The sequence below is a fragment of the Schistocerca serialis genome, chromosome 5 (genome assembly GCF_023864345.2).
Source record: "Schistocerca serialis cubense isolate TAMUIC-IGC-003099 chromosome 5, iqSchSeri2.2, whole genome shotgun sequence".
Classification (NCBI taxonomy): domain Eukaryota; kingdom Metazoa; phylum Arthropoda; class Insecta; order Orthoptera; family Acrididae; genus Schistocerca; species Schistocerca serialis.
Genome location: NC_064642.1, coordinates 508,961,554 through 508,976,536, shown reverse-complemented (window position 1 = coordinate 508,976,536; position 14,983 = coordinate 508,961,554). Strand labels below are relative to the sequence as shown.

Sequence of the window (14,983 nt, the reverse complement as noted above, 5' to 3'; positions counted from 1 at the left end):
AAGTAAGATGACACTGAATATCAGACTGTTGACAAATGAACATTCAAAAGGGTAATGCCCAAGAGCAAAATGTGATAAAAATGATAATGTAAAAACTGAAAGATATTACGTGACAGAAAATCACAAGAATGTATATAATATTAACTGTATTCAGTGTATAATTCATGCATAGTGTTCATGTAAATTTTTGTACAATATTTATGTGAAAAAAAAGCAAACACCATAAGAAAATGTATATGTACAGACTAAGAAATATGCAAACCAGGCATGTCAGTGTATTTTAAAATGTAAATACTTAGGTTATTGTAGGAACGATGAAATGTAAAAACCACGATGCAATGTAAAGCTGAATATGTTTTATAGGACTGCATGTATGAACCAATAACTGTAAATGTGCTACAAACATATTGTGAAGGTTTGAAACCCATAACTTTGGGATTATTCCATTAAAAAATGTGTGCCACTGATGGGGAGTAACAAATATTTTTATCCTCAGTGTTCTTGGGTATTGACAAGACATTCTACCACAGAGAGGGTACGTAAAACATTAAAAGCATTGGAACTTACCTTGAACCCATTCATGTGTCTTTGGGAGCCTTGTCCAACCACTGAAAAATGTGGATTATTGAAGGAACAAATGCCTGGACTGTAAATGATGAACTTCCTCACCACAGCATCAATGGTTCCACTACACACAATCTCAGCACATCATGTTGTAGCAATGGGATGAATACTTTTATTGACTTTGGGTAAAAAAGTGAAATTGTAGCACACTCATGGACAGCTAAACTTAACGACAGCTTTAACAAACTCAGGTGCTTGTGCAGCATACGTCACATGATGTGTGTTCACTGGACAATGCCGCAATAGCAGATACCAATAATCAGACTACAGTCTCTGAATTCAAATACGCCTGTCAATGTAACCCTTATAAAAATTTTGTAAATAGTAGTAGTAATAATTTGTAAAGTGTAAATTAAAGAAAATTAGATATATATGTTATGTAATGACACAGTCTGGGAGTAAATGAGGAAAACTTGGTGATAAAGGTCTCAGTACCCTGACAGGCCAAGAGTTTAAAGTAAAAACAGATGCAAATAGTGTAATGGCACCACCACTTTATACTGACATCCAGTGAAATGGATGAAACCAGTATACAGTGCGGGGTGGGAGGAGTTGTGTAAGTTCTTTAAATGGCCTGTACAATAAATAAATATCCATGCTGTCGCCATGTGACAAAGATATCATAGGGAGGTATGACTATATCTATGCTGACAGAAAATTGAAAACAAAACTATCAATTATTTTAAGTACCTGATTTGTTTTTTTCCATCAATCTCAATGTCCTTCACTCCTTTGAGCTGGTGTGCTAAACACATATATAATTGCACTCACCCAATATGGTGTTAATTCTAAGTTGTAATATGGTGAAAGGAAGATGAAAGCTATGGTGTTTGCAGATGATCTGATCCTTTTGGGGAATAAGGAGGAGGAAGTACAAGAGCAGTTGGACATATGAGAATAAACAGTACAAGAATACGGGATGAAATTTAGTATAAGTAAGAATGAGAGGATTATCACAACAAGAAAGAAGGAGAGAGGAACAATGGGAATAACAGTTGGTGGGGAATGATTGAAGACAGTGGAGAGTTTCAAGTACCTAGGAAGCCTGATACAGGAAGATGAAAAAGCGACAGAGAAATAAATGAGCTGGGGAGAAAAGTAGAAGCATTTTGGAAGACTGTCAGAAGCCTGATATGGAGCAAGGATGTACCCCAAATCAGTAAAAAGGCATATACCAGTCATACTATTTCCTGATCCTCACATATGCATCAGAAACCGACGTTATGAAAGGAAGAGAGAAAAGCAAATTACAAGCTAGTGAGATGAAATTCTTGAGAAACAGTATTGGAGTGACAAAGACAGACAGGTTAAGAAATGAGAGGATCAGAGAGTTAATGAAGGTGGAACCATTACAGGAGGAGATAGAGAAATCAAGGCTGAGATGGTACGGACACGTTAGGAGAATGGAGGAGAAGAGGATACCCAAGAGGATACACGAGATAAAACTGGAAGGAAAGAGACCAAGAGGAAGACCAAGAGACAGATGGCTGAAAGGAGTAGAGGAATGCATCCAGAAGAAAGGAGAAGACTGGATCAAGGTGAAGATGGAAAGATGTGGCAAGACAGAAGACGATGGAGAGGCCTATGTTCCATACAGACCCGGCCAGAGGCTGGAAAGTGACCAAGATGATGATGATGATGATGAATATGGGAAGTTGCAAGTTTCAATTCCCCTGCCTAGCTATATCCTATTCTCCACTTCCTGATGCGACAAGGACTTGGATTTTTAAATCGACCTTTTCAGAGATGGAGTCAACATGAAGAGAGAAAAACCACTGCATCGATGCCAGCATTGTTGTATGTCTTTGGTGAGACAAGGTAAATATCAAGCTACATACCAAAACTAAGAGTAATTAACACTAGATTAAAGTCCCAGAGCTGCCAAAGTTTCTCAACACACATGCACCCACACCTGTGCATTTTTATGGGCATATAATTTCTGGTGCAGATAAATGATAATTTCTTCAGCCCCAATACATCACACTGTCTCTCTCCCCAACCACTAGAGTATGAGAAGTGTTCAATAAGTAATGCAACACATTTTTTCTGAGCCAAGTTTGGTTCAATAAAATTGTAGTTTTGCTTGCAACAGCCTTAAACATTTCTGTGTCATCTCACATATTTTCAGTAACTTCTGTTGATGGCAGCACTATAACCAGTCTTCAAACTGGCATCTGTAACTGAGGTGTGTTCCAAGCACAAAGCAGCTATTGAATTTCACAAATCTTTACAGGCATTTACAGAATATCTTTGTGCACTGATAATGGATAAAAGCAAAATAACTTGCTAGGCAACATCTGTCATCAACAGGAAAAGGAGAAGGAAATCAATTTTCATCACCTGTGTGCAGTCGGACTGTACACAGCAGTGATGATTGCAATGTTGCAACATGTAGACACACTTATTTGAGGTGATGGATGAACAGCAATCAAGCAACCCAATGTTCAACTTGGCATGTCTGTTGCTAGTGCTTAGACACAGATGAATAACAATCAAGCAACTCAATGTTCAACTTGACATCTCTATTGCTAGTGCTTACACACAGATGAATAACAATCAAGCAGCCCAATGCTCAACTTGACATCTCTGTTGGTAGCACTGACATAGATCTCCATAAGTTAATATATTCAAAGGTTTGTGTCCACTGGATTTCTTAAGCCTAACTAAGGAGCTTAAACAGGAAAGAGGTAACATCTATGCAAAACTGCTTGTTTGTTACAAGGCTGACATTGATGATTCCTTATTAAATAAATCCACAGAGTGGCACCCACATCTCTTTCAAATAAGTTCAGAATAGTATCATCAGCTGATCAGATCATGACTACAATCATCCAAGATGAAGGGGTTAATCTGTGTGATAAGCTTTTGGGACTCAGAAGAGGTTATTTTTTTTCTCTCATGGTCAAATGGTCAGTTCCATTGCATGTTCTGAAATTCTTAGGAAACTGAAGAAATAATTACCGCTTGTATACGGTCACAAAAATAAAAATGGTGTGCTCCTTCTCCATGATCATGCAATGTCACATCCTAGTCTGTGCATCCAAGAGGAGATCACAAAACTTCAGTGGACTGTTCTTCCTCATCCACCTACAGCCTGGACCTCACACATTCTGACTTCCATCACTTTGGTCCACAGAAGCATGGATTTCATAGGCAGCACTACAGCAATGTGATTAACATGAAATTGGCTGAGACACAGATTGGTACAGTGGTAGCATGATGGCATACAGGCTCTCACATTAATGTGGTATAAGGCCATAGAGATGAGTGGAAATTACACTGAAAAAAAGTTTTATAGCCAAAGATTTGGAAACCAATATGGTACATTTAAATTACAAATAAAATCATTATGTTGTGAGAAAAAGTGTAGCACTACTTATTGAATGACCTAGTATTTTCTGTGGAGTTCCTGGTGCTGCTTGAAAATGTATGGGCCTGCAGAATTTCTAGAAATTTTGTTCCTACTGTAATGTATGTTTGTAAACAGAAAACCATGGAAAGCAGAAAATCAGAAGAGAAGCTGGTTAGGGTTTAGGTATCACTTGAGTAATGCAGGCAAGCATTTCAATGGAGTACCTCATATTGTCTTGCAGTGATTATAGTGACTAATTGAGGAAAATTCCAGGAGAGCTATTTGCCATCGACAAAACAGTGTGTGCAGGCACAAATCATTGGTCCTTAGTGCAGAAATATGGATAACAGCACATTCTGCTTAAGACATAAAAATATCAATATCTATACTACTATTTCCTCTTCCTGAGCCAATATGTAGTTTTGTGGTAACACTGCACAAATAACTTTGACTACAGATAATGATGCAAATAACTGAAAGGAGACTATATTGTGCCTTCAAATTTACTGTCCCATCCAATTCCATACTTTCATTTCCTTTTAACTGAGACTGTTGCTCTCCACATGCCACTGATAAAGACCACTGCTTAGGATTTGTAAATTTCTTTTTTAATGATGACATTTAACATCCTTCTGCAGTATTACATCAACATCATTGCTTTAAGATCATGAGAAGGTACTGCAACAAAATATGGCATAATACGTAGATTGCTCAGCATTTCATAAAAGATTTAAACAGTTTAAAATCTGTGCACCTTTCTCTCTCAGTTGGTATGTTATCAAAATGTCACTCAGTAACAATGCTATACCACACACACATAGTCCACTACTTACTCCCGAAAATTTCTTGAATCTGCAGTCATCTGAAAACAGATCTATATCCTCCTTCCTTGCCATGGGTTAATCAGTTTTTCATGCTCATTGGTAAGTAGTTAGGAAGAGAGAAAATAGCTATCCATTGGTACATATTTATCTTTCTTGAAGCTAGTTCCCTTTGTTTAAATTCCTAATCTGCCCAGGATGTATTCACCTCTTTTTGTGCTATGATAGGAACATTTCTTGTTTTGTTTTTATCACATGCTATTGAGCAGGATTTCCTTGATATCCTACTGACCACGTCCTTCATAATTTCTCAGCTGGGACTTACTGCACTGCATGTACTCCATATGCATAGGCTAATGGCTAGTGTTGATGGTTACTAACATGGAGATTCTGTGTTTGATTGCCTAAGGGGCCCAAGTTAGAAGCTGCTGGAACATAGATGCATAAAAACTGAATGCAAGCTGCTGATGTGGTGTCACCACACTTGCTAGGTGGTAGCTTAAATCGGCCGCGGTCCATTTAGTACATGTCGGACCCGCGTGTCGCCACTGTGTGATCGCAGACCTAGCGCCACCACAAGGCAGGTCTCGTGATACGATAGAGCACTCGCCCCAGTTGTACAGACGACCTAGCTAGCGACTAGATGTACGAAGCCTTTCTCTCTCATTAGCCGAGAGACAGAATAGCCTTCAGCTAAGTTAATGGCTACGAACTAGCAAGGCGCCATTAGCCTTACAGTGATGGTAATTAAAGTCTCCTGTGTATAGTCAAGAGCGATGTAACACAATGATTGATTAAAGATAAGTATTAATCCAGCTACGTACTTTTCTTCATAGCATTAATTACGTAGCCTGTTCCAGTACTTCACGCCCGTCTGCGTTAGTCTAGCGTGCATTTTCAGCCATCTCGAACTACAAGGTGTCGGCCCAGCTGCCGACACATCAGCTGAAGTGGCATCAAATAGAAGATATTGCATCTGGATGAGGGCAACACATTATGTGTACTGATTTTCTTTCATCAAATCACCTCAACTTGTAACTATCATGTAGTTGTCTACATCTATTTTACTTCTCCCACATTTGCCCTTATTTTAGACTGATTTATTATCCCCTTTGTTCTACCTTTTATAATCTATGTGTTTAATTTTTGATGTTTATCCAGTTTGTTAGGAGCATTTTTCTCTCGGTGTATCTTGTTTCTGGTAATTAATCCTTCCTTTTGTTCACCTTTCTTACTTCAGTTCCGATTTGTACTTTCATCTATAAATCTTTCATATAGTTTTGAGGATGGAGGAGCTTGTGGTTCCTAAATGATTGGCTTGATGTAACCATTTTGTCTGCTTATGTCTAATGATCTAGTAAACAGAAATTCTGCCTAATGTTCCGATAGTGAATGTTATCATATGTTACTTAACGGAGATCAATAAGCAATTAGCACAAGAGGAAAGAACTAAAGTGTTCTTCTATATTTTAAAGATTACATAACAAATTAGTACCTGTGTCTCCTGTGAGTAAGACATGCCTCTTGACAGAAAGTAACCTCTCAGTTACATAACCAAAACGGACAGTATCAGTAGTTGGTACTAACATTTCAAAAAAAGGCATTTCCCGATCAAATTGAAAAGCCGGCACTATGCTGCTCCAAAGGCTCATTCTTTTTTGTGGAATGTTTACATACACACTCCACAGATCATCCGCAGCTGGCAAACTGTAATTGGGAATCAATTAAGGATTATAGAATGAAATTAACAAAATACCACAATAGTATCTAGAAAGAATATAGATCTTATATCATATTAAGAAACAGCAGATAATATATTTCATAATAAAACAGTATTTCTATCTCATGACTAAATTTAATTTAAATTAAAGAAGGAAATAATAATAATAATAATAATAATAATAATAAGTCTCAATGAAGTTACAAACGATTATTACATACCATTCACCTGTGTTCAAAACAAAGGAGCATTTGCTACGGGTGGTCCACTAATGTATTTTTCAACTACAAGGTGTTTTCTATTACACTCACTGATCTTGCATAATAATAGATGAGAACTTTTGTTCTTTTGAATCCACACATATATAAAAGCATAAAACTACTCATGTTCTGAAGTTTGGAATATAGGAAATATTGTACCGTGCATCTGGATGGTCATCAAACTGCTCCTTCACGAAGATTTCAAATTTTTCTTGGGATGCATCAGTGAGGTTGCCACCAAGGGACCAAAGATATGAAAACACATAGGCCTGGCAGAGGAAATTTTTTATTCGAGAAGCATCAGACGTTTTATCAATACTTCCAGGTGACATAATTAGACTCTCCATCAGCCCACAAAGCATAGTAGCTTTGCTGATATCTGCCTGAAAAGTAATATATTGTAAATTTATATAACTCGACACAGTCAAAATCAAGTAAAATGTAAAAATGGTAGCTAGAAAAGTGAAAATAAATATGATCATCATGTGCAAAAGTGAAACTGGATGTTTATTAATATTTCATAGCTTTTGGTATTACTCTTTTGTGTCAAACAAGTGGGAAAGGTAAATGTGAATTCTTTTATGTCAAACAAGTGGGGAAGGTAAACATGAAGAGTTTGTTTAGCAGTGCAGTGTGAAATACTAATAATACTGGAGGTTGAAATATCAAACCTCATTTAAAAATGATAATTTTACTCTCTTATATTCTGGTCTCACTAATAGACTTACAAGGAATCACAGGGCCATCAGCTTATTAGTAGGAGGCTGCCATATGTGAACACTTAGTTCTTAGAAAGATAAAAGCTTGTTATTGTCATATGCCATCGAAATTATTATTCCAACAGAATGTAACAGGAAATCATACCAATAAAGACAAAATTAAGAGCTAGGAAAGTGGCACTCTTTGCAAGCTTCAGTTTTGAATCACTAATAAAATTCAAAAAACACTACTCAATGAAAAAATATGTTTATAACAATAACATAACAGGAAACCAGATTGCTTCAAATTAGAGTGATACATGGACCTAAACCAGAAATGAAGAAAAGGAGTTTTCAAAGACGTCCTCCAGTTGAGTGTGCAGTCAGTATTTAAATCACAGAATCAACCTTTTTTTTCTTGCTATCATGTAGAGACTAATATCCTATACAGAACAAAGTGGATAGTAGTGTAGGATTTTATTTATTTATTATTCAATTTCTGGGGATATCTAATATCACACCTCATATTAGTGGGCAACCAATTAAAAGGTTTGTATTCTGCTCCACACTAATTTAAAAAATCATTTACAAAGCTAAAATTGTCAAAAAAGTGTTTTATAAAAGACCATTAGGAAAAGCTTTTCAGGTAGCCAGCAGTGTGCTCATAAAAACAAAAGCACTAAAATTGCTTGTTTTGCAAACCAGTTGTAAACAGTCTTTGCTGGAGTTGGCTGATTACCAAAAGCAGAGCAAAGTAATTTGAGGCATTGTTATTGTGTTAGACCATTTTCATAAATTATTAAAAAATTGTCCCGGAAAAACCTTCACATGAAATTTCCAGTTTTACACAACACTGGTTGTTTAAATGCTCACTGTCAACAAACTGCTTGTCTATGAAGGTGATTTGATAAGTCTGGTAAATTTTTATGAAATAATGGAACATTTTTGTTGTGCCTTTGTGGGTGGTAAGCTTGTGTAAAGAATTTCCACAAAGTGCAGTGTACAGTTCACTGTTGACAGTCATCTGAATTGGTCAGTGACTTGACTGTGACTGAAATGGAGAGAACAGAGTTGTCTGTCAGTATTAAACATTTTCATTTGAAGGAATGGACTGCATCAAAATAGAATTCAATGAAGTTCATGTGGTCTCTGTATCATCTTTGAAGACCATTTACTTTTGGGTTAATATGATTTGAAATGTGGTTGTGCTGAAGATGAAGTGTGCTCCAGCCATCCAGTTCAGGTCAACACAAAGGAATCTATTGTCAGAATCTGTGATGCAGTAGTGCAAGACCAAAATTCATGAAATTGCTGAGACTGTAGGCATTTCAACTTATTGAGTGCATATCCTACATCCAGAATTGGCTGTGAAGAAGCTGTGTGTGAAGTTGATGCCATGATTGCTCACAAATCACCAAAAGCACATCTGGCATAACATTTCAGCACATGGTATGGTGATATTTAACCAGAATCTCCAAGAAATTTTGTGTCGATTTGTGACTTATGAAACCTGGATCCGTTATTGTACACCACAGTCAAAATGGCAGTCAAAACAAAATTCAATAGCTGGTGAAAGCACACTGAAGACTATTTTGTCAACTGGTAAGGTGATGGCCACTGCGTTTTGGGACTCCCAAGGTATTGTCCTCACAGATTACTTGGAAAAATTCAGAATCGTAATTGGACCCTATTATTTTTCATTTTTGGATGATATGAAACTTGCATTGGCTCAAAAAAGACCAAGATTGGCACACAAAATAATAATCTTTCATCAGGGTAATACACCATCCCCAACCCCCACATCACCAATAACAACTGAAAAGTACATGAATCGAGCTTTTAATTAGTTCCTCATCCACCCTATTCTCCAGACTTAGCCATGAGTGACAATACTTTAGGCTATTGCTGAGAGGGGAGATGAGAGAGAAACTGCTGATGTAACCCATGATCGGCATTGCCAACACAGCTTGTAACATTTACTTCACTGCAGAATTACAATCCAACAACTGCTAGACTATGCAGTTTATAGTGTTTGGTAGAATAGTGTACATGAGCTGTTCTGCATGAAAAATGTGTTTTTAGCACGGCATGAGATCCTTTCCCCTCCCCTTAGTGCTAATCCCTGCCACCACTCTGTGCCCACCAAACACATTTTGTTTAGCTCACTACATAATATATTTACAGGCCTTGGCATACAAAACCTTTGAAATTACTGAAGTACTGAATTATAAAGTACAAACAGGCACAGACGCTGTAAGTGAAAGTCGGTGCAAGAATTTCATTCTTCTCCTACTAGGTAGCAATTTTACTAACACTCGTAACATCCACTGACGATCAAATCACAAATCCTTAAATTAACAAGAAAGAAATTTCAAAATTTTATGTCATATAATAGCCCTAGGTAAAAGGGAGGGATGTGCCATTAGTAACACTGTAGTGTTAGTAACTTAAAAGACTGTCACTTCTGATAATGATATATGAGACAAGTGAGCCATTTCCCAACACACTTCCTCCACAAATTATACCTTAAAACATGTGGTTTTAAGGGTTCTTTAATTTTATATTAACCTTGAAAATAGCAAGAATTTATAGTCTACATCGTGACATAAATTGAAAACTATGAAATACAGTGGAAACAGCAGGATTCCATCATCTTGGATGTTTCTAACATCTCGGATGTTTGTTTTCCATCTGCATCCATTTGTTGCACGGTATGGTTATGTACAAGCTAACATAGTAGCTTTTAGCATATTGAGTGATAAACAGCAAGCTTATTTGATGGTTTGTTCCAAAGTACAGCTGATGTCATCAGTGTATAGCAAATGGAGTGACCGCAGCTTCCACCACTTAGGTTTAATTCATGTAGTTAATACCTTGTATGCCCTTGACTATCATCCATTAATTTTACTTAAAATAGTTTTGCTCAGAGCCTGTTGGCAGAAACTGGGGCATATTGTGCCTCTATCAACTGCTGCCAGTGTAGGCTACTCCATTTGCTGTGTACCGCACTACAATTAACAGGACAGGACATGTTCAGTGAACAATTGTGTGATGGCTTGTTTGTCTTTGTTGCAGTCCTCAATAGTATTTGATGCATTGTGATAGCACTGATTATTATAAATGTAACAAATTTCTGGAACAGAGAAACACTGAAATCACAGTAGACTTAACTTTATTTCATATTCATTGGTGTAAATAAGTACTACAGGTGAAGGAAAACTTGTGTGTATGTTCATGCACAGACCCATATGTGAGATTTCAACATCTTTCACTGTAATTTACAGTTTTTGGTTTAATTCATTTGTTCTACAACTTTTGCTTTTTTTCTGGGTGAGCGCAAAGGAAAGATCTCTCAAAAACATATGTTTTTATGTATAACTTATGGTTGTAGCATGTCAGAAAATGGGTCAATTACTCTGTACAGAGATATCAATTTCAGTTTTTTGATGAGTTTCTACTTGCTGTTACACATTTGTGGTATTTTAAGGACTGATAAAATTCATTACCACAAATTATTGAATAAACATTGTACTGTACATTTAATTTCCTTCATTTACACAGAATTTATACAGTGTATTGGAGAGGGTTATGATTTTTAATCATATATATCAATTACATATGATTTTTGGTCATGTTCCATTATTTCATAAAAATTTACCAGACTTATCAAATCACCTTCATAGACAAGCAGTTTGTTGACAGTGAGCATTTAAACAACCAGTGTTGTGTAAAACTGGAAATTTCATGTGAAGGTTTTTCTGGGACAATTTTTTAATAATTTATGAAAATGGTCTAACACAATAACAATGCCTCAAATTACTTTGCTCTGCTTTTGGTAATCAGCCAACTCCAGCAAAGACTGTTTACAACTGGTTTGCAAAATTTAGTCATGGTTGTGTTCTGTCAATGGCGAATTTCGTGAAAGTTGATTGATCCTGTTTTTTGTTCCAAAAAATATCAATGCTATGTGCAACATGATTAAAGAGGATGAGTATGTGACTTACCATGAGATAGAGGCAACCATGTAGGAGCAAAAACACACAAAATTATGCTCATCGAACTTCCCCGTTGGCACTAGAGGTCAGGATTGTGATCGAGCTCAATAGCACAGTGAGTCAGCTTACAGTACAGTAGTTGTCATCTGCCTGGTCCCTGCCTCTGCTATTCAGAGCCTTGACATGTCATTCACAGCGAAGTTTATGTGAGATACATTGGGTATTTCTGAAACATGTCTGTCAGTAGTCTTCCCTAGACTTCATAGCAGTGACAGTGATTTCCAGAAGTTTACAAAAGGCAACCAATGAATACTGTGCTTGAGAACAGCACTGAGAGTGGAACTACATGGTATAATGTTTAGCACATAAGTAAACAATCCTGATGATCTTTTTCTTGATCTTTCATGCTACAAGGATTACAATTTCCCCTTACGAACTGAAGTGACTAACAGCCAACGATGTGATTTTTGCTACACCAAGAGAAAAAATGTGATACAACTTACTGATCTTCTGGAGATACATGGAACCTGAAACATGAACTTTTGTTATCTTTTTCCTTTCTTGTTTTTTCATTTTGTCTCAAAGTTATAATGATTAACAAACTTACTCCAGAAACTGAAAAATTTATCACGAATGGAAACCATATGCACTGTTGTTGAAAAAAAAGAAACTAAATTTTACCCAACTGACAGGCATAGTTGGCATAAAACACAATATTTTATCACACCAAATTCCACTGCAAGATAATATACTTATCAAACACTTACTTAGAACAAACTGATCAAAATGTGGTAAAACAGGTGTAAATATTGTGATAACTTTGTAAATAGCTACACTACAGTTAAGGTGAAACATTTTCGCCAAATCTGATGTTACTCCTACAATTTTACTATGAAATAACGTTATGCATGATGCTCATAAACTTCCAAAAATTCTCAGAAATGTAGTTTTATCCACGTAGATATCTACAGACATTAGGGGGAGTGATTGTCTGAACAAGGATACTACTGCTACGATTATACAAAGCATGAACTTATATCACGACTGATGCTATAGTGCAAAATATGTTTTTTGTTTAACACAGCATTTGAAAATACACAACATATCATGATGTATGCACAATCAACATGACAACCATGTTCAAACTCAATCATGTTTAAACTGTGTGTTTGTGTGTGTGTTTATATATATAAATGTCTGCTTGTGTCTGTGTATGTGCGGATGGATACGTGTGTGTGTGAGAGTGTATACCTGTCCTTTTTTCCCCCTAAGGTAAGTCTTTCTGCTCCCGGGATTGGAATGACTCCTTACCCTCTCCCTTAAAACCCACATCCTTTCGTCTTTCGCTCTCCTTCCCTCTTTCCTGACGAAGCAACCATTGGTTGCGAAAGCTAGAATTTTGTGTGTATGTATGTGTTTGTTTGGGTTTCTATCAACCTGCCAGCGCTTTCGTATGGTAAGTCACATCATCTTTGTTTATATATATATATATATATATGTACCAAATCTGGCTGAAATTGGTCCAGTGGTATAGGAGGAAATGTTAAAAATACACGCACACTGATATGACTTACCAAACGAAAGTGCTGGCAGGTCGATAGACACACAAACAAACACAAACATACACACAAAATTCAAGCTTTCGCAACCAACGGTTGCTTCATCAGGAAAGAGGGAAGGAGAGGGAATGACGAAAGGATGTGGGTTTTAAGGGAGAGGGTAAGGAGTCATTCCAATCCCGGGAGCAGAAAGACTTACCTTAGGGGAAAAAAGGACAGGTATACACTAGCACACACACATATATCCATCCGTACATACACAGACACAAGCAGACATTTGTAAAGGCAAAGAGTTTGGGCACAGAGGTCAGTCGAGGCGGAAGTAGAGTCAGTGTCGTCGTAACTGCCGACTGCTTCACGTCTGCTGTGCAGCGAGCTACCTTAATTTAAGTATTAACTGTATTTTTCTTACTTGTCACTTCTTCTTCCGTGTGTATTTGCTTTTAGGAAGCTTTAATTGTCAAGTGCTATTAATAGTTCCATAGATTTTGTGTTTGTTTTGAACACAGTCAGAGAGAGTCCCTTTAGTCAACCATAGTGCCACTAGTGCTAGTATTTGTTTGCAATACAGTCCAGAGACAGGTAGTGCTATTTTCATTGTTTTCTACAACCGTCTCTAATGACCTCGTTGTCGACGGGACGTTAAACACTAATATCCTCCGTTTTCTACAAGAAGTGCCTAGCGACCACAGTTTAGTGAATAAACAGCCGCCTTTAGTGAATTAGCAGTCTAGTTAAAGGTTGATTAACTCTCTTCAGTAAATTGATTCCTTAGGATGGATAGGATGTGTGACTGCTGTGTACGGACGCAGTAGGAGCTGGCCACTGTTCGCGAACAGCTGAGCGTGTTGATGGCCGCGGTCAGCCGTCTTCAGGCTGCTGCCTCGGAGTGTAGCGGCAGTGGGGAGTCTGGTGCGTCGCAAGGTACACCCCAGGTGTTACATGCTTCACCCACTGTCCCTGCTGTCGAGACATCTTCGCGTGTACTGGGCGCGGTTGGGCCACCCTCTCCCCAAGGGGAGTGGCGGGTTCAGCGGCGTTTGCGGCGCACGAGGCGGAGGGTCAATGTGGAGGCTGGCCGTGTGGCATTGCCCGCTCTGCCTGTGAGTGGACATGTGGCTGCTCCTTCAGCAAGGTCCGAGCAGGCACATGGGGGGAGGGGTTTATTAGTTATTGGGAGCTCCAACGTTAGGCGGGTGATGGAGCCCCTTAGGGAAATAGCGGGAAGGTCAGGGAAGAAGGCCAGTGTTCACTCCGTCTGCTTGCCGGGGGGTCTCATCCGAGATGTGGAGGAGGCCCTACCAGCGGCGATAGAGAGCACTGGGTGCACCCGACTGCAAATTGTTGCTCATGTCGGCACCAATGACTCCTGCCGTCTGGGTTCAGAGGTCATCCTCAGTTCATTCGGGCGGTTGGCGGAATTGGTGAAGGCGTAAAGTCTCACTCACGGGGTGAAATCAGAGCTAACTATTTGTAGTATCGTTCCCAGAACCGATCGCGGTCCTCTGGTTTGGAGCCGAGTGGAAGGCTTAAACCAGAGGCTCAGACGATTCTGCGGAGATCTGGGGTGCAAATTTCTCGACCTCCGCTATCGGGTGGAGAAATGTAGGGTCCCCCTGAATAGGTCAGGCGTGCACTACACGCTGGAAGCAGCTACAAGGGTAGCGGAGTACGTGTGGAGTGCACATGGGGGTTTTTTAGGTTAGAGAATCCCATCCCTAGGCCCGACAAGATGCCTCCTGAGACGCAGCTACGTAGGAGTAGGCAAAATGCAACAGGGAATAACAATATTAATGTGCTAATAGTAAACTGCAGGAGTGTCTACAGAATGGTCCCAGAACTGCTCTCATTAATAAACGGTCACAACGCTCATATAGTACTAGGGACAGAAAGTTTGCTGAAACCAGACGTAAATAGTAATGAAATCCTAAACTCAGATTGGAATGTATACAGC

The 14,983-nt window shown here is 38.4% G+C and overlaps 1 protein-coding gene across 1 annotated transcript in view; it reads right to left on the bottom strand.

Moving 5' to 3' along the window:
* Positions 1-14,983, bottom strand: part of LOC126482033 (dynein axonemal heavy chain 6-like) — a 1,073,010-nt gene that overhangs the window by 610,235 nt on the left and 447,792 nt on the right. Inside the window, exons 91-92 of the mRNA XM_050106005.1 lie at positions 6,937-7,156; positions 6,293-6,504 (exon numbers count right to left, since the gene is read on the bottom strand). Of these exons, the coding sequence (XP_049961962.1) occupies positions 6,293-6,504; positions 6,937-7,156 (432 nt within the window). The remainder of the gene's footprint in view (positions 1-6,292; positions 6,505-6,936; positions 7,157-14,983) is intronic.